Source organism: Mesoplodon densirostris, chromosome 8 (genome assembly GCF_025265405.1).
Source record: "Mesoplodon densirostris isolate mMesDen1 chromosome 8, mMesDen1 primary haplotype, whole genome shotgun sequence".
Taxonomy (NCBI): domain Eukaryota; kingdom Metazoa; phylum Chordata; class Mammalia; order Artiodactyla; family Ziphiidae; genus Mesoplodon; species Mesoplodon densirostris.
Window position 1 is genome coordinate 39,416,674 of NC_082668.1, and position 21,271 is coordinate 39,437,944.

Genomic DNA, 21,271 nt, shown 5'->3' on the forward strand with positions numbered 1-21,271 from the left:
GAAAGATCAGCGTTTGTATTCAAGTTGCCATTTATATTTCTCTGTCACAAAGTTAAAAAGGGATTACCTTTTTGTAAACAGCTATTAAGTTGCAAACTCCAAATGTGCAAATTTATTGGCAGCAGCTAAACTCTACATGCCAAAGTCTTGGCTGCAGAGTGAAGCATCTTAAATCCTGTGTAAACATATGTACTAATTGGAGTTGTTTTTTTTTTTTCTTAACATCTTCCCCTTCTACAAAGCTCACACATATTTGTAATTATTTCACTTTTTAGGAGAGATTCTCGTTCATTAACTCTGTTGTGCCAGTACACCTGGCTAGAAAATATATTGTTTGTTGGAAGTAAATCTTAGGGAGTTGGTGGTAATAGTTAGGATTCATTAGAATGAAGGACCATACAGATATTATCGTGAAGATTTTATAATGGTCATATTATAAGAAATAGTGTCTTGGCCTGGAAGTTAATGCTTTTTCCTCAGATCTGAAAAGACTCTCAGTGGCTTCCTTTTGGTGCTCAAGTATACCTCTGTTGGGTGTGCAAATGGGCACAGCCTTTCGCAAAAGCAATTTGCCATTGTCCATCAAGAGCCTTAAAAACATTCATACTGGGCCTCCCTGGTGGCGCAGTGGTTGAGAGTCCGCCTGCCGATGCAGGGGATGCGGGTTCGTGCCCCGATCTGGGAGGATCCCATATGCCGCGGAGCGGCTGGGCCCGTGAGCCATGGCCGCTGGGCCTGCGCGTCCGGAGCCTGTGCTCCGCAACGGGAGAGGCCACAACAGTGAGAGGCCCGCATACCGCAAAAAGAAAAAAAAAAACATTCATACTTGTGATCTAGTAGTTCTACTTGTAAAAATATTGCTGAAGGAGATCATCTGAAATGTGGATAAAGATTATGTATAATTATGTTCATTTCTGTGTTTTTCCTAATGGCAAAATTTAGGCATAGCCTAAATGCCTAGCAATTGGAGACTTGTTGAGCGAATTCTCTAAATACTGATATCATGTAGTCATTTACAGTTGTGTTAATGAAACTAATTAATGATATGAGAAGTGTTTGTGATGTAATATTAAGGGGGAGATCGGGATACAAAACTCTTTCTACCCTGTGATCTCAACCATGGGAAATGTCTTCACACACAAATGCACACACACATACAAACAACTGGAAGAAAATATCCAGAATATTAATACTGATTATCTCGGATAATCAGTGAATTTATAGATGGCTTCTGTTTTCTTCTTTGTATTTTACTGCATCTTCTAAATTTTCTACAGTGAGAAAATTACTTTCTCAGTAATAAATATTATTTAAAGTAAATGCTTAATATCTTTTTAGATTAATCTAAGCCATTTGTATAATATTTGCATTTCTCAGGATTTTGTATTTCTTATTCTGGAATATATAAATGTGTATGTGTAGTTTAGATATAGAAACTAAACATTATAGTATTAGAATCTTAAAATTATGTATTTTAGTTTTAAAATATCAGCTTACTTTAGTTCAGTATAATTGATGATGAGAGTAAAGCTTAAGATTTGACCTATTCTAAAATACCTGATACCTAAGAGCATGAGCTGACAATTCGGTAACTTACTGCTTTCCATAATGATGCAGAGATTTGTTTATGAACAGGATAGTCAGGAAATAAGACCTTAGAATAATTTATATTCGGTGCCCCAATATCCTAGGTGCTTTCTTTTATTAAAAGCATAAGTGCGTGTGGGCTTACATAAGCAGGAGTACACACTATGTGATTTTTCTCCTTGGTGTGCTTCCCTGTCCTCTACTCCCTCCCCTTTTCCTACTTTCTTCAGGCTCTTCCTTTTTGACTGGGGTATAATTCATATACTATAAAAGTCACCATTTTAAAGTGTACAGTTCAGTGGATTTCAGTATTTTCACAAGGCTTTACAACCATCACCATTATGTAATTCCAGAACATTTTCATCACACCCCTCCAAAATCTTTATCCCAGTTAGCAGTCACTCCCCATTCCTCCCTCTCCTTGATTTCTCCTTATTTCATGATTTTCAAGGACTCTTAAACTACTTGGAAGCTTACCCAATTATCACTAATGCATGTAGCAAATATTTTCACATATGTCAGTTTCCTTATTGCTAGGATGTGGGGAAAGCCTTTTTTTTTTTTACATCTTTATTGGAGTATAATTGCTTTATAATTGTGTGTTAGTCTCTGCTTTATAACAAAGTGAATCAGTTATACATATACATATGTTCCCGTATCTCTTCCTTCTTGCGTCTCCCTCCCTCCCACCCTCCTTATCCCACCCGTCTAGGTGGTCACAAAGCACCGAGCTGATCTCCCTGGGGAAAGCCTTTTTAACTACAATGCAAAATCTAAATACAATAAAAGACATAAATTACGAAAAAAAAATTTTTTTTCAGGGTAGAACACCAAAGACAAATGAAAATCTAGGCCAAAAATATTTGCAACATGTATTACTGATAAATGGGCACTCTCCCAAATATTTTAAGAACCTTTAAAAATTAAGGAATAAAAGATCTCTCTCTCTCTCACACACACACACACACACACACACACACACACACACTTAGAAAAATGGGCAGAAGTCATGAAAAAATGGTTCATAGAAAAAGGTAAACAAATGGCCCTTTAATATATTAAAAGATTCTCAACTTCCTTAACAAGAGAAATGTAAAGACTACAGTGAGATACCAGTTCTCACTCATTACATGGTATATATTCAAAAGCTTGACAAGGCTGGGGAGAAAAGGCACTCTCATACATTGCTTGTGTGAGTGCAAAATTGCACAGCACCTAAAGAGGGAAACATGGCAAAATCTAACAAAACCACATACTCATTTCTTTAACCTAGAAATCCCCTTTCTAGGAATTTATTCTGAAGATAGACCCAACAAATACAAAACACTTGCAAAATGAGGTTATTCACTACAACATTCCTGATATTAGCAAAATGATTTTTACCACCTAAATGCTCATCCATACTGGACTGGTGTACTTAACTAATACATCCATGCAATGAAAAATAATTAAGCTGTACAAAAATGAGGAAGATTTCCAAGAAGGAATCTCTAGGAGTGAATTTGAGGGTATGTTGTTAAGTGGGAAAAAAAAAAAAAAAAAAAAAAGCATGGTAAAAAAGATTCTATGTGCTTGTTTTTGCAAAGAGAAACACAGAAAGTGTAAACCAAAACTAAAGAAAATGATTAATTACTATAGGATGTGGTTGAGGGTGAAGTGAAAGGGATAGAAATGAGAGTGGGACTTTTTAAAAGTGTAAAATTTTTGACTTTTGAAACGTGTGTTACATATTAATACAATAAAATTAAATCAAAGCTGGTAAACATTTTGAAAACAAAATCAAATGAACCTGTGTAGCAAATTGATAATATAAGCACACAGAATAAAGAATTCAGATAACTTTTTTTTTTTTTTTTTTTTTGCTGTACGCGGGCCTCTCACTGCTGTGGCCTCTCCCGTTGCGGAGCACAGGCTCCGGACACACAGGCTCCGCGGCCATGGCTCGCGGGCCCAGCCGCTCCGCGGCATGTGGGATCTTCCGGGATCGGGGCACGAACCCGTGTCCCCTGCATCGGCAGGCGGACTCTCAACCACTGCGCCACCAGGGAAGCCCTCAGATAACTTTTGAACGAAGTACTCGCTGTATATGCTAAAATACATATGGGAAACTTTGTTGGGAAATAGAGTATTTGCACAGTCTGGAAGTATCACCCACAAATTCCTTGTTAATTACAAAAGGGGAAAAGACATTTGTACAGTGGCGAGTGCTGGCTGGCATCTCTTGTATTTCTTATTCTGGAAGATATAAATGTGTATGTATACTTTAGATATACAAACTAAACATATAATACTAGTAGCTTAAAATTATGTATTTTAGTTTTAAAATATCAGCTTACTGATATTTTCTTAGTGATAATCAAGCCTCTTTTTTTTATTGTGGTACATAAAATTTACCATTTAAACTACGTTTAAGGGGCACTAATAAGTACATTCACATTGCTGTGCAGCCATCACCACTACCCATCTCCAGAACTTACTTTTTCATGTTCCCAAACTGACACTCTGTACCTATTGCAAATAATCAAAATTTGCATCACCCAGTAATGGAATAACTTGACCTTATGTGTGTGCTGTGGAGATGTGATGGGAAGTGCAATTCAACTCTGGGGTATTCTTGCCAAAATGTTTAGCCTGAATCTAGTAATGAGGAAATAATCAGACAATTCCAGAATGCAGTATATCCTACATGACTCCTGGCATGCTCTCCAAAAATATCAATGACATGGGAGATAAATATATAAATACATGAAAGGTAGGAGGATTGTTTTAGATGAAAGGAAACTAAAGAGACATGACAACCAAATGCTATCAGAATCTTTGATTGGATCCTGGATTTTAAAAAAACAGTTATAAAGCACATTTGGGGGAACAATTGGAGAAATTGGAATATGCACTTATATTATGTAAAATTACGGTATTAATGTTATATTTCTTGGATATGATGATGAAATTATGGTTATGTGGGAGACTATCTTTGTTATTAGGGGTGAAATGTCATGATGTCTGACTTATTTCTAAATGGTTCTTCAAATGAATAGACTACTTATCTTTCATATTATATATAACTTTTCACATATATATGAAAAGGTGAGGGAAAGAAAGAAATGTAGTAAAATAAAAATTAGGGGAAAAAGAAGGCAAAATAAAATAAGATGTTTACTGTGTTACTAAAGTGATGGTTAATGTTATAGTTTTAATAAATATAGATTTTTCAGTTTATGGTTGATGCTTTTACTCATTTTACTCATCAGCATTTAGATAACCAAACTACATAAAATCTTTTCCTGAACACTCTATTCCTTCTGGTTCTTACGCTTTAGCATAAGGATTATTTACATAGGTCTCTAATTAAGCAAGTAAAACTAAAATTGAATGTGTCTTCAGAGTTACATTTTGTGGTATTTGATTACATTATTTATTCAGAGAGGGAATCTAGTTGTAAGATTTTAGAACCTTAAATAAGACAATGTGGATAGGTTTTTTAAAAGCATTTTGTTGTTGTTGTTGTTGTTGCATGTAGCTTTTTTTTTAAAATAGATCTTTATTGGAGTATAATAGCTTCACAATACCGTGTTACTTTCTGTTGCACAACAAAGCAAATCAGCCATATGCATACACATGTCCCCATATCCCCTCCTCTTGAGCGTCCCTCCCACCCTCCCTATCCCACTCCTCTAGGTGGTCACAAAGCACGAAGCTGATCTCCCTGTGCTATGCAGCTGTTTCCCACCAGCCAACTATTTTACATTTGGTGGTGTATATATGTTGATGCTACTCTCACTTAGCCCTCCCACCCCATGTCATCAAGTCCATTCTCTATGTATACCTCTTTATTCCTGCCCTGCAACTAGGTTCATCAGTACCATTTTGGTTTTTTTTTAGATTCCATTTATATGTGGTAGCATACGGTATTTGTTTTTCTCTTTCTGACTTGCTTAACTCTGTATGACAGACTCTAGGTCCATCCACCTCACTACAAATAACTCAATTTCATTTCTTTTTATGGCTGAGTAATATTCCATTGTCTGTATGTGCCAAATCTTCTTTATCCATTCATCTGTCGATGGACATTTAGGTTGGTTCCATGTCCTGGCTATTGTAAATAGTGCTGCAATGAACATTGTGGTACATGACTCTTTTTGAATTATGGTTTTCTCAGGGCATATGCCCAGTAGTGGGATTGCTGGGTCGTATGGTAGTTCTATTTTTAGTTTTTTAAGGAACCTCCGTACTATTTTCCAGAGTGGTTGTACATTCCCACCAGCAGTGTAGGAGAGAGTTCCCTTTTCACCACACCCTTTCCAGCGTTTATTGTTTCCAGCTAAAAGCATTTCTAATAGACTTCCCTCTATGCAGATTTAATAATACTACTACCTCAGATGGTAACTTGTCCCCTTAAAAAGCATTCTTGTCCTTGAGAGCAGAGATGCACAAAGTAGAAACGAAACCAACATTTGGTAACGTGAGTGACTAGCATAAAATGTAGTATCTGAGTCAACCTGAATCCTTATGTAATTCTGTATTAAAATGTCTTTTCCAGGAGGTGAAATTGACTGTGTGGATAAGGATGGCAACACTCCTCTCCATGTGGCTGCAAGATACGGTCATGAACTTTTGATTAACACCTTAATAACCAGTGGAGCTGACACAGCCAAGTAGGTTACTGCAAAAATATGGTGGAATAATTTCCACATGTGGGAATACTGCCAAAGGGATTCTGCCATGCTGTAGATCGTTCCCATTTATCCAGATTAAGTTAGATATGCACCATTATGCTAAACACAGATTAAATTTGAACTAAATTAAGTGACTTTTAATGACAGTTGCCAGGAAGAACCAGTTTTATTTTTCAGCTGTATCAGAAAGAGGCCTAATTTCAGTGGTTTTAATTAAGGAAACTTGGACTTTATTCCTAACTCTGCTTTTTAATATTCTTCTGTTTTTTCCAATGTGCAGTGTTAGCTAAACAGGAAAAATAAAGCATAACTGGGCAAATTCAGAATTTATTCAGGGTGCTGTTTTGCATGTATTAATGGCCCATATTAATGATAACGCTTATACGGTGCAATTGAGTAAATCTGCTACATTGGGAAGGGGGGACCTGACTTCATTTTGTACTTTAATTCAACAAGAATATGTAACGCATGTCTATGAGTCTGTTGCAATGTTAGGTGCTGTGGGAAATTTCAGAAGTAAGTTAACTGGTTGGTACCTTCCAGGAGCTCATAATTTTGTTGGAGGCCCAAGGCCCACTTAAGACAAAGAACCATGCAAGATAGTATTTAATAAAGTTCAAAATGAAACAGGACTTTAATGGCAAAATGTTTGGTGTAGACAGTATATGCCACAGAGTGTAGACAGGAAGGATAGAGCTCAAAGGTGGCCACAGTTTTCAAGGAAAAGGTGAGTTTTAGGTAGGCTTTGAAGGATGAGAATTATGTGAGTAGAGCAGAGAGTGGCAGACATCCCAAGCAGGGAGGCAAGCAGGAACAGACCCAGCTCCGGGAGGAGCTTGGCCTGGCAGGCCTGTGACAGTGCCATGCTCTGCCCAGAGGCACTGTTATATCAGTGCGGGGGACCCAGGCTTTCTTGGGCACTAGCTGGGTTCCAGTCCAAGCTACCTCACTTGTGAGCTGTGTGACCTTGAGCCTGTTGCTCAATCTGTCTGTGCTTTGATTTCCTCATTTGAAAAATGGGAGTAATAATAGTACCTACCATAGGTTTGTTATGAAGATTAAAGGACTTAATCACCATTAAAACTCTCTGGTATGGGCCTCCCTGGTGGCGCAAGTGGTTGAGAGTCCGCCTGCCGATGCAGGGGATACGGGTTTGTGCCCCGGTCTGGGAGGATCCCATATGCCGCGGAGCGGCTGGGCCCGTGAGCCATGGCCGCTGAGCCTGCGCGTCCGGAGCCTGCGCGTCCGGAGCCTGTGCTCCACAACGGGGGAGGCCACAACAGTGAGAGGCCCGCATACCGCAAAAAAAAAAAAAAAAACTCTCTGGTATGTGTTAAGATCCGTGTGAGTATGAGTTATGTAAATACATCTGCTAAGGTTATTCAACAAGATAATCCACGTTAAAAGCTCTTTGAACAGTGCCTGGCACATAGTGAGCTATCAATAAATGCTAACTATGGTTTTATTACTTCATAATAGGCAGGAGAACCAAATTAAAGAGGGCCTTAAATGCTTAAATAGTTTGGCCTTATTATAGAGACTGGGGGTAACAATGACTGACTCTTTAGGAAAGGCAAAATATGAGGGCAGTGTTACATTAGGAATTCTAATTTGTTTGTCGAGGGTTGTGCAACAGAATTGAAAATCTTGGTGGAGAATGAGCCAGAATTTAAATGGTCCAGGGAGGGCGTGGTGGGTTCCAGTGGCCCTCTGGGCTCCCAGTCCAGTGGTGGAGATAAGATCAAGAGCAGATGTGACTGCAGCATCATGAGATGTGTTATGATGGAGGTTTGGATAGGGCAACACTGACTATGTCTAGGTCCCGCAGAAGAAGTGACATTTCATCAAGAAGCAGGATGGATAGGAGTTTGCCAGGTGGACAGCATTGTGTGAGATAAAAAAGATAGAAGGGGAGGCAAAGAAGGACATTCCAGGAAGAGGGAACAGTATTTACAAAGGCACAAACCTGTGAATATGTTGAAAGCAGATTCCCAAGGCCGGGTTATCTAACATATTAGGGGGAGTGGAAAGAGATGAGGTGGAAAGGTAGGAAGAACCACATTTTGAGGACCTCAAATGTCTTGCTAAGGAGTTAGATTGCATTCTGAGGCGTTCAGAAGCTGTTAAAGAATTATAAGTAGGTGTAGGGTAGGCTGTGTCTAATGCTCCCATTTGTGTGTAAGAAAGATCACTCTCATAGCAGTCCACACAGATTGGAGGTGGTCCAGGCTAGAAACACTTTGCAGCCTCTTGCAAATGTCCAGAGAAGAAAAGATGAGGGCTCGGGCTAAGGACAAGACTGAGGGCAGACAGAGGAGGGGGCATGCTGACAAATAGCAAGAACAGTGGGTTGTCTCAGAAGAGAAAGGAATCTGCTTCAAGCCAATGGACCTTTTTGACTGGGAGGTTGCAAATCAAAAGAAGCAGTTCGGAACCTCCCTGGGCGTCCAGTGGTTAAGACTTTGCCTTCCAATGCAGAGGGTGCGGGTTCGGTCCCTGGTCGGGGAGCTAAGATCCCACATGGCTCATGACCACAAACTCAAAACATAAAACAGAAGCAATATTGTAACAAATTCAGTAAAGACTTTAAAAATGGTCCACATTAAAAAAAAAAAAAAAAAAAACTTGAAACAGATGAAGCAGCTCAGTTTCCTGGAAAGAGCCAGTGTACTAGGATTCAGGAGGCTTTCACCAGATTCTAGAGTTCCCAAGCAGGCCATGGCTACCCAAAGCCAGAGATTTTAAATGCTCAGTGTCAATTAAGCAAAAATAAAATATTAGGCACAAACCAGCTTCACCTGTGGTATGTTAATATTCTCAGTGATGTTTTTCTTTCAATTCTGGGTTATTCGGGGAGTTTTAGCCAAAGAACTACGAATTTCTAATTTTCTTTCAGTTTTGAACTCGTTTGAGGGCTAAAGATCAACTGGGCCCAATAGCGTAAAATGTCTGAAAAAATGCATTTAACTCAATAAACACAAAGTCTATTTCCTCGTAATTATTTTCCCCTCAATTTATGCGAATACAAACTTTGTGGCAAAAATGCCTTTGGAATGACCTTGTTGTTCAAGTAGCCTTTCCTTCCATTGACCATGCTGTGTCCTGGGGACAATGACAAGGGAAACATCGTCCCAGCCTCAAAGAGCCACATACGTATGCTTTCTTCTGTCACAGCATTATCTGGGGTTAAGACATGCTCCCTTCAGTAACAGTGGTTCATTAAAGCAGCAATTGTGTGTGTGTGTCTGAGTGTGTATAGTGTGTGGAAAGGGAAGTCATCTAAGGAAAAAATATCCAAGTGAGGGGGGAGGAGAGTTGGAGAAGATTAAATTTGCTAAAGACTCCCCAGAAAGTCACTGTTTTCTGGGCTCCTCGTAGATTTATGTAGGATAGCTCCTTAAAGAGGAGAAAAGCAGGCCTTTCCTTCTGTAAATAAGTGAACAAAGAGCATTTATGAAAATCACCCATTTTCATTCATAAACAGCATGGCCAATGTATTTTTAAAGATCTCTTTATGACAAGTTTTATGGTCATTACTTGCTGATGAATTTATTTGCATCTTATTCTCAGTCCTTGATTGAATGTTCTTTGTTATTCTTTTTGCTTCTCTGAACTTTAAGTCAGAGAAGTTTCTGCAGTGTGACTCGGTGCTTATGCAACTTTACGTGGTATCGGAGCCATTGGGTTTTTTCTTCTTTAACTTTGTTAGGTTTGGGGTGCTTGTCTCTAGAATTCTAATTTGTCTTCCATCTTACCAGTGATGCTCTCATGGCTTTTTCTGCCTCAATTGCAGCAGAATTAGCCGTATTGTAGTTTTACAGGTAACCGGTTCTGACATTCTTATATTCGCTAAATATCTGTTGATAGCTTGTTAAGTGTCACCCACTGTGTCAGATTCTGGGGTCACAGAGCTCCCTGCCAAGGAATTTATAGCCTACGGAGGTGGGGGAAAGAAGTAAACAGGCAATGACAATCACACATGCTAAGGGTGATGCCAGAACAGTCGCCAGGTGCCACTGGGATACAGGAAAACGTATCTGGGAGATAGCAGGGCCAGCACAGCTTCCAGGAAGAGGGATGTTAACCTGTAGGACAAGTAGCGATCAGTTATGTCATGGAATGTCTTTCAGATCCCAAGCATCGACTTAGATTATTTTTATTATAATGTTTGAATATGTATAAATATAAGACTAGATAGAAACTCCTTAGGCTTTTGACTCTACTATAGCAATAAATCAAAAAACATTACAAAATACATGCAAACAGAAACCACCAATGTTCACACTAACTGCACGGGACAACCATAGTAACCAACACTCATGAGTGCTTACCTGTGCTACGCCCCACTCTGAGAGGTTACATTTAACTGTCACAACAACCCCGCGGGGTAAGTGCTGTGATTATGCCTGTCTTACAGGTGAAGCAAAGGAGGCACAGAGAGATTCAGTTACCTACCTGAGGTCACAGAACTAGTGGGCGGAAATGGGACTCCACCTTCGGCTGTCTGGGTCCTGGGCAGGAGGCTTGCTGCCCTTCTTTGTAGTGGATGATGTGATACTTCACATTTCGCATGGGATTATGGTCCTGGTGGCTAAGGTGCTGAGTCTTTAGGATCCAGTACACACCATGGGAGTGGAGATTTTGCAGGGACTTAAAGCGGTGGGCAGTGGACCCGTCATACGGCGCAGAGACCTTTACTCAGACTACTGCCAAATTCCGCGCATCCAGGAGGCTCAGTGTGCTCCATTATCATTGGCCCTCCCTAGACTCAGACATTTCATTTGCTATTAAGTCCACCTTCTTTTCTCATTAGCCCCTGGCAATTAAAGTTGGACTACCAGCACAGCTGTGATCCTAAGTACAAACGTGGGTGCTGAAATTTGACAGAGGTGTGTGGTGATATGGTGGTCCTTCAGATGAGCTGAAATATGCTCTGATGCCAGCTGTTTTAGGTTACCTTCAAAAGGAAAAGACAATTTAAAAATTGCCACAGAGACCTCTTTAAAGCCCTAAGATATTTCCAGCAACCCCCAGAGATGCACTGACTAGTTTGAGAAACACTGGGAGAAGCAGGAGGGAATGGGAAGAGTTTCAGGGGGGCCCTGCATGTGAAAACCTAGGGCTGGGCAGAGCCTGGCTCTTCCAGGAGGAATAGACAGAGAGTCACAGAGATTAAGCAACAGTCAGATCCAGAAAGGGCCTTGTAAGCCACGTCAGAGTGTTTGGACTTGATACAGAAGGAACCACTGAAAATGTCTGTAGGTCGTAAACAGCAAGGACCAGGCCTCATTGTTGTCAGTTATCCCAAGTGCCTATAACTTAAGGGTGCGTGATAAATACTTGCAATGGCATAGATAAAATTAATAAGAAATTTGTTTTAGGGTTTGGTTTGATTAGTTGAGTAAGAATCATAAAATCATTTGATGATCGAAAATCATCAAATTTTTTGTCTCGCCCACTTGGTGGGCAAAACTAAACCAATCCCACCTTCCCTGGGAGAGTTGAGAGAGAAGTATTGTAAAGCATTTTGAAATATATAGAGAGAAGAGAAATGCTAGTTGATCACACTTCATTCTTGGGTTTTAAGGAATCACACACCGGGTTTTAAGGAAGTACAACCTGATTACCACTTCAAAACTCACAGACTGCTGGTTATCCAACTAAGCTAATAATAATTGCAAGGGCAAAAATACCACTAGCATGTATGGTGAAGGCTTAACCGTGGGTCAGATGTTCTATTTAGCACTTTATGCACATTATCTCAATTAGTCCTTACAATTGTTCTATAAGATAGACACTGTTATTATCTTTATTTTCCAGGTGAGGGAACCATTATGTACTTGCCAAAGATCAAATAGCTAGCACATGGCAAAGCTAGAACTGAAACCCAAAGGTTCTGACCCCATCACCTTAACCACAGTGTTTTTTACCATATGGCCTAAGGGAAGGCTCTAGAAAAGCCTGGATATGGAAAGGGACAGCCATGCCCCCGATGCCAAGGGGAAAACTTAAAAAAACTGATATTCTAATGGTGCAAAAACCCTTTCCTCACCTCTGATGGCTCTCTACAATTTATTCTGACCTCATTTATTCTGAGATAACTGGGTAGGAGATGCCAGCTAACAGCTAAATTAGAAATAGCTAATACAAATATGTTCCATTAATTTTATGACTGCTCAAATAAATGTAGCAAATTAACTGGAATTGGTCTTCCCTTTCCTGTAATTTATGCATTGTTAAGTTTAGTGTTATCTGACATCTTTATTTCTTGATCTTCCTTGATGTAGACCTGATGAAATCAGAGCGATGCTTCTTATTTGACTGAGACAACCAAATCCTAAGTTTCCTGCTAAAGGTTTTAAGATCCTTTCTTTATAAGCAGTCTTATTTTATAACAATAAAGGAGAAATTTTATTTTGAAACGCATGAATCATTTCTGAAGTGATTCAGAGATTCTGAATTCTACTTTTACTTTCTTTCCCATCTTGGCCTGATACTTAGTTTTTCTCTTTGAACCAGAGCATCATATTCAAGTTCAAATGCCAATAGTACTTGAGTCTAAATTAATATGTTTCAAAACCTGCATTGAGGTAGTGACTTTTTATTAACTATGTTTTAACTTTATGTTTTTCTTGATTGTTTTATTATAGAGTTTGATACTTTTCTCTAATTCATTTGCTTGTATTATTTAATATAAAGTTGTATATTTTATGTACCTATATAAACTATATCATAAATATTGTGTATATATATGTGTGTAAGTATGTGTATAGGAAATATTAAAATATTTAAAATACTAAAAGTATTTATATTTTTATACATATTAAATATTTGTGTATACATGTATATAAAAAATGAGGAAGACTCAAAGAAATCTTGACAAATCCACTCCTTGTTTTAGGCATGTTCTTACAGGAACTCACAACCATCCTAGAAAATAGTCTATCCATTTTCTTCTTGCAAATGTCCAGAAATATTTAATCAAAGATTTTTGCCTTAACTCCCCCAAACAAATAAAATGGTTAGGTAAAATCCTATTAGCTTAAAGTTCCATGTAGTAAAGAGCTTTTAAAACATGTTACACATCAAAAAAAATGAGTGTTTCATTGGCATAGGGAGGGAACAATATAAATAGCAACACGAATAAAAAGCTTCTCTCCCATCCCCCAATTCCCTCTTCCTTTTCATGAGCATCAAGGTTGTCACTGATGCAATTGCTTTTCAGAATTTTTTTTGTAAATGACAAGAGAGGCAATTACAAGCAGTTCTCCTCCGCGTGACACTACCCGGAAGACGGGCAAATTGCATCTCTTGATGGATGCCAGCTATTATATACACTGGGTTGGAAATCTCCATATAGGGAAAGGAAAACGAACAGAGGGAAGACTGAACAAAAACACCAACAAATAAAAAGAAGTTTTCATGAAAAGAGAGAGGTGGTTAATTGCTAGCAGACTCGAATTTTGCAGAACACTGAATACCATGAACTATCTGTGAACATGTATGTACTTTCACATACTCACGCACATCATAATAACTTTTGAGATAGCAAATAAAATTCATGTGTCTCAAGCTTAACAAATTCAAATCACATGTAGTTTTTCATTCAGCATAGAATCTGGAAACGGGCCACTTTGTGCTAGGGAAGAAACTTAGATGATTCATGCTGCAGGTGTATATATAAATAGTCTCATACTCCTTGTGTTATGTAGAGGATTTACAAAATCTGAAATATATTATTTGAATAAAATGAGATGTTATAAGAAGTGATCACTAACACGCTTCTAAGTACACAGGAACCTCCTGATGATGCTGTTTGTTTTGAACTACAATTCAGCTCACAACTTTGACTTTGGGTCCCTATTTGGGGAGAGGGGATGGGCAGGAGGAGGAAGATTGAATTCTAAGGGAAGATTTAATTCTAAGGCCCAAAGTACTGCCATCAGAAAGCTGCCTGTCTCTCAGGGTTGTTCCAGGGACTGTGTTATGGCAGGGGTCAGTCTAAGAAGTGCTATTGTGGATTCTTTCTGTAATGCTGTTAGGGGAAATATGCTAGATTTATGAAATATATGCAAGATAGCTATTAACTATTTTGTGACTGTTATTCTTGTGTGGGTTAACGTGCAAAATAAAAGGCTATTAGGAAGATGAAGTTTCACTTGCTGAAGGTGAATATTTATACATATTAAATATTTGTGTATACATGTATATAAAGAATGAGGAAGAATATAAAGAATGAGTTTGAATTCTCATCCAAAATTTTATTTCCAGTAATACAGCCATTATTAACTCTTAGCAAAGTGCTTGGCACATAATAGGTCAGTAATAAATATTTGTTTATCAACTCAAGGAATAAAACAGGTTGCTTTTCGAAGTTGAGGGTTTGTCAGTTTCATGTTTTCTCCAGCACTTAGCATGGTATCTGATGCTTATACAGTGTTAAACAGATGAATGAATGATGAATGAATGGGACAAAATTGCTAAGCTGAAAGAAAAAGAAATTAATTTTAAATGCTTAGAGTCACTGTTGATGTGAAACGTTTTCTTAAAAATATATCTTCCTATTGTTATGGGCTTTTCGTTGTGGTTTAGGTCCAGGATTTTATTATTTTAAGATAGAAATGATTGCCTAATTATTTCAGCCAAGAGTCCCTAAGCAAGGTCTCATGGGTTTAATTTTCATCAGAGAACTTATAGAGAGATCGTGCCCCTTCTGCGGGTGTCTTGAGATCTGTTACCGTGAGCTGCTCTGTTTTCTTCCTCCTCAGGTGTGGAATCCATAGCATGTTCCCCTTGCATTTAGCTGCCCTCAATGCTCACTCTGACTGCTGCAGGAAGCTACTGTCATCGGGTAAGTAACTCCATTACCACAGCTCAGGCTTAACATGTCCTGTAAATGAGCCGTGTGGCTTCAGGTGTCTGGTCAGCATGAGCGGCTGCCTGTGCTTCATGTCATCCGTGACCCAACTTGGCAGGATGAGTGGTGTCCACAGCTAAGTGCATGTGACAGCTCCCAGTGGCCCATGGTGTTGAAGCTGTTTGAATGTCAGTATTCCTGCCCCAGAATAAGAGACTTGTCTGTTTATCAAGTTAAAGCTGGCATGATCCAGAGTGAGAGGCAGGCAGGGATGGCCATAGCTTACAGGAAGTTTCTCATAGAAGGAGAAAACATCTTTGAGGCTTAAATTGGCGGCCTAACATTTCATATTTTTCAACAAAGGGAAAAGGCCAAATCCCCTACGTTTTAATGGTAGAAAATGTCAAATTACCATCCCACTCCTTGAGCTATGAAAAATTGCTGTGGTTGATACCCCTCCGACTAGGTTTCATTTTTATTTTTTTAATGAGGGTCTATTTGGAACCAAGAAATTCTTTCTGGTTTGGAGCTTTGCTAATCTTTCTTTTTACTGCTTCTGCCAACCTCCATGTATGAAGACGTTCTTGGCTTTCAAAGGTGATAGAGGTCTGAAAGGCAAAGATTGCTTAAGAATTCATTCAACAGATATCCCAGAGGCGTTTTGTTTTGTTTTTTTTTTTTTCCTTTAAGTTCTTTACTTATGATTGATTCTGCTTTCACTGCTTTTGGCATGTTTAACAATAACCCCTGCATGAAAGCACGTTTCCCAAATCTTAAACCAACTGAAAGCTAATAATACCCTTAAGAAAATATCTCTTCTAGCATGCTACGATTACTCCTTTGCCTTCCATGTTTTCTCCATGTGTTCTATCTGCCTGTCTATTGTGCTACTCATCTCAAACTGGTTTCATAAATTTCTATCCTGGGATTGAAATATGGGGCTGTAGTTCACCCAGGGCTGGATGTGAAAATAAATGCTTCTTGAATTCACTGTTCTTCCTATAAAATTGCCAAGCTTGAGCAGTTACCGATCGTTTCCATGACAACCTCTTTCTGACTACAGTGGCTTGCGTTCTGGTTTTTCTACTAACTGATTTTTCTGTCTCTGCAATGTTTCTTGTGGTTTAACTAGGACAAAAGTATAGCATAGTATCCTTGTTTAGTAATGAGCACGTGCTGTCTGCAGGCTTTGAAATAGACACCCCAGATAAATTTGGAAGAACGTGCCTTCATGCTGCTGCTGCAGGAGGGTGAGTAGTTAACAATTTTAGTTGTTATCTTATGGCCTAATTACTAATTCATCTTAACTGACTTAAGTTGTCCGTGGATCAAAGGCAACTTCTTTAGTAGAACGGGTAAGAACTCTTTCTACCAATACCAAATATCACTAGGTTGAATTTCCAGATTACTCGTGTGTTTGTTTTTCCAAAGAAAAAGTGTTAGCCCATCTTATATAGAAAATATTTTTTCTTTTGTTTTCTCTTCTCTCACTCTTTTTCTTTTCTTTTCTTATTTTAAATTGTAGGTCTTTAGCCTGTAGAATATATACTTACTTGGTACCTCTTCCACCAAAAGAAAATAATTTGAGATTTGTTCCTAAGTTTTTCCTCTTTCATTGCTGGAAGGTGGTTGATGATCATGGAAATCCAGGGTTGAGTTAATTCATGTTCATTTACAGACATTTTGGTCCTTATTTCAAAACTGATTTTTAAGTCCTTATAATGATTAAATGTGAACAGAGGTCAAGAAACCCAAAGGATAGGCAAAACGTGAATTAATCCTTGCCTTTTTTTTAAGTTGTAAAGAGAATTTTTCATCAGATACTCTTTTTCATATCAGTGGTTAGATTAAGGCTCTGATCAATATATTGTTGATATATGACCACACATTGGCCAAACATGTTTTCCTTTGGATGGCCTCGATTGGGTAAGGTGTTGGTTCTTCATCAGTTTCCTAGTCTTAAGGACTCTTAAGGAACAGCAGTGCTTCTCCATGTGTCAAGTGTATATGACCAAAGGTATTACCTATTTAACAGAGGTGGATTGACTGTGAAGCTTTAGGGCCCTTTATTTGCATGGCTCCCTTCCAAAGTCTTGTATCTAGTTTTATATTCATAATTTTGTTATTATTTTTTTTAAAAAGAACCTCCTTCTCCTCACCCCATTTCCTCAAATTGTATGAACTTCCTGAGCCACGCAACTTGGATCTGTCTCTGTCTTTGATCCTTTGACTCACAGAGACAGGTGCTTTACATCAGCTGACATGTTACACCAACACATAATGACCTCATAAAGTTCTTATATTTTATGACTTAAACTAGTCGCTATTTCTCTGTGAAAAGTGGCTACAAAGGGTGGAAGTGGGGTGGGGAGAGCCCTCCTCACGTTTATCATTAATGAGATCATTTTTCTATTTAAACGATAATAAAGTCATAAATCCTAGGCCACTTCTTAGCATCCTAAGTTGAGAACAATGATGGATGAGTGTCTCTTTTTATGCCCCCATTTTAAAAAATATCAGACCTGTACAGAAAAGTGGCAACAAACCATTCTGGATTCATGTCTGAAACCCCTATTAGGATTAGTATTTAGCTTCAATAGGAAAATTCACTTCAATGGGTTCTTTTCTCTCTACTAAACATGATTTATTGCTTCTGCAAATGACAAAGAAGCTTTGGAAGATCACTACGCTCCATTACATCATTTTCGGCCTTGGTTCTGCACGTTCATTTACCTAGATTACCAAGACAGGGAAATGCTGCTGTTTTATTTTCCATTAAGGAGAGTCTGGGTCGAAAATGGTTATCATAGTGAATTCATTCTGCTGTGATAAAAGGTAATGCTCATCCATTCTGGCTTATTGTTTAAAGGTGACATGAAATTATTACAGGTTTAAGGGGCTGTTTCATAAACTCTTGATGGTTTTGAAAGAGAATTTTAGGGTAAATGATGAAACCATCACTGAAAGGTTTCATCATGTAACAATCATTAAATTCTTTAGTCATGGAATTGAAAATGTTCCATCAAGCTCTCTAACGTATGGATATATTAGCTTTGCAAAAGGAATTGTGGGAACTTTAGATCCTTAAGATATGGCATTACTCTAATGTGTTCAGGTTATTTTTGTGTCAGCAGAATTTAAAGCTAGTGCTCGCATTTCAACTGGGCGTGCACTCTGCAGAAAACAGCTCTGTCTGAAGATAGCCCAGCAGGTGACCTCCGCCACCTTAATGATGTTTCCCCTGTCTTTCTAGTAACGTGGAATGTATAAAACTCTTGCAGAGCAGCGGAGCAGATTTCCATAAAAAGGACAAGTGTGGGAGGTATGTAAACAGGGAACTCTGCTTCAAATGCCTAAAAAAAAGGAGTGGGGAGCAGTCCATCTGGAAATCATGTTATGTTGAGATGGTAAACAAGGAAGCTAGCTGGGGAGATTCCATTCTCAGAGGGAAACCCCTTCTACACCAACAAAGCAGGCACAAGGCACAAGGACAGAATCTCCTCTCCCTGCTTCTGTTGAGAAGTGCCAATTGCTTCTCTGATCCTTCCAGTATATATATATATATATATATATATATATATATATATATATATAACTGTATCCATGTGGGGGATTACATATTTTATACGTGCATATGTATTTGTATCTATAAAATATGTAATTTCCCACATGGATATGGTTTAGGAAATTCTGTCTGTAGCAGAGTAGAACACTTCAGCCCTTCCAACCCAGAATTTGGTCACAAGATCTGGAGCACTTTATTGTACTTATTGAACATTTCATTTTGGGATAAATCTTTAGACACATTTAAAACATGAACCATAACTAATGAGAACCTGCTGTAGAGCACAGGGAACTCTACTCAATGCTCCGTGGTGACCTAAATGGGAAGGTATCAAAAAAGAGGGATATATGTATACACATAGCTGATTCTCTTCGCTGTACAGCAGAAACTAACACAACATTGTAAAGCAACTGTACCCCAATTTAAATAAATAAATAAATAAAACATGAAACACACACGCGCCACCTATAGCCCCTTTGGCTATTGGGATGGGTCATAGAACTTTTCTTACCTTAATTGTCCTTTGCATGCATAGCTAAGTCATGCCATAATACTAGCTGGTACGGGGAAGAAAACAGCATGAGGAAAGGTGGAGGAAGTGAGGACATGATCAAGAAAACCTGAGGTTATTCAGTTTGGAAACAGCATTGGACACCTTTAGTGGGGAGAGAGATACTTTATAAAGATAGACCAGGGCTAGCTTGGGAAAGTCTTCAATTCCAAACTAAAAAATCAAGGCTTTGTTCACTGGGGCGGACTGAAGGTTTTAGTACAGGTTTGTGATATGTAGGTATTGGACCTTAAATAAACCGGTTCTTCATTGATGCCAACTAAAAGTTACATGGAAGTTGCATTAGGGCAAAGGAGGCCAAAAGGGGTAGTATTGCAAGAGTCCAAAGGAGCAGTAATGTAGACCTGAACCAGGATAGGCACTAGGAATGGAAAGAAAGGAGAGATCTACAGGTGGGTGGCCTTGTCTGAAGCCACCATCTTTGTAGCCTTCGTTCTAACATAAAGTCAGAGAAAGGCATGTCTCTTGGCCTCCACACTGAGAGCCAACACCCCTAGGAATACTGCTGTCTGTGCTGGTGCTAATGATGGGCGTCTGTTTCTCAGACTGAATGAAGTAATAGACTGCTGTTTGTTTTTCAGGACCCCTCTGCACTATGCAGCTGCAAATTGTCATTTCCACTGTATTGAGACATTAGTGACCACAGGGGCCAGCGTTAATGAAACCGATGACTGGGGCCGCACCGCTTTGCACTATGCTGCTGCATCAGACATGGATAGAAAGTAAAAACAGCCTTACTTCTGTTTCCTCTCGAGGTGGGGGAGGTGGGGAGAGGTTGCTAAGTTTTCTTCATACCGCCTCACAGAGAGTGTGAATGAAGAATCCCTCTCATCCAGACCTGAAGGAGTTAGAATTGCTTCATTCCCTAGCCCCAGGTTTCCCATTCTGCTCTCTTTACGTTTGATTAGTATGTGTCACTGCACAATTACTTCTCCTCTCTGTTCTTTGGGTTGAATGCCAAGTGGAGCTGTCAAGCCCAGGTTTTCAATTCATTCAAAATCTGTCGTAATTTGTTTTGTCATATACTGCGGTTTTCATCATCACCACTTACATGCTTCATTTGCTGTAAAACTTACATTTGCTAATAAATATGTCATGTGTCAAAAATATCCATCTATGCACAATCCTAATAGTCTTCAAATGCAGCATCAGTATTTTAAGATAGACACTGTTGTTCAAACCTGGGCATGAATACTCTTTTCAGGAGCTGGAGTAAAGAAAGTTGGGTACCCTGATCGTATTTGGATTCTAGGTGGCTAGGAATGGAAAGCAGAATTAAGTGAACCAGTTCAGGGGGAAAGGGTGGAAGAGGTGCCCACAGGTTATGAGATTGTTCTCAAAGACTTGAGGACCAGGCCTTCCTTCATAGGAATACTTTTCGGTGATTCTGTTTGGAGAACTACTGAGTTATTTGCTGCCCTGTGCTATGGAGTTGCTTCTGGGTCAGTACTAACTCCTTTTCTTGTAGAGCAATGGCTTTCAAATGTATTAGACAATGACCCACACTAAGCAATACATTTTACATCATGACCCAATACACACACTCACATATATATGTTTTATACATATGTATGGAAAATGGAAACAAAGATTTCATCAAACCATATTTACTTTTGCTATGTGGGATGCATTTTGATATACTTTTATTTCATTAAAAAAAACCTACTGACTTCAACCCGCTAAATTGATTTCACAATTCAGTAATGGATTATGATCCATAGTTCCACAGTTTGGAAAACACAGCTTTTTTTCCTTCATATGATACTGGCAAGACTGTTGTAGCCTCAGGATCCCAGGGCCACATGTTATTAATTCAACAAACATTTATTGAGCATCTACTATATGCCAAGCTCTATGCTATTCACTTGGAATAAATGGGAGACAAGTATACTGCATCTGTTAAGAGCTGGCAGAGGAATCCTAGATGGTGAAGAATTGCTCTGGCAGATAAGGGGTGCTTAGGAACCCATTTATTCCTGGATAAATGAGATGCTCAACTGCCAAGGAGGCAGCAA

General features: G+C 38.8%; 1 protein-coding gene across 3 annotated transcripts in view; it reads left to right on the top strand.

The window, feature by feature from the left end:
* The window catches only part of ANKRD44 (ankyrin repeat domain 44), a 326,875-nt gene that overhangs the window by 210,493 nt on the left and 95,111 nt on the right, over positions 1–21,271 (top strand). For all 3 annotated transcript variants that reach the window (XM_060106327.1, XM_060106328.1, XM_060106326.1), the window contains exons 10-14: positions 6,128–6,242; positions 15,032–15,114; positions 16,307–16,370; positions 18,374–18,442; positions 19,838–19,978. In XM_060106327.1, coding sequence (XP_059962310.1) covers positions 6,128–6,242; positions 15,032–15,114; positions 16,307–16,370; positions 18,374–18,442; positions 19,838–19,978 — 472 coding nt within the window. The remainder of the gene's footprint in view (positions 1–6,127; positions 6,243–15,031; positions 15,115–16,306; positions 16,371–18,373; positions 18,443–19,837; positions 19,979–21,271) is intronic.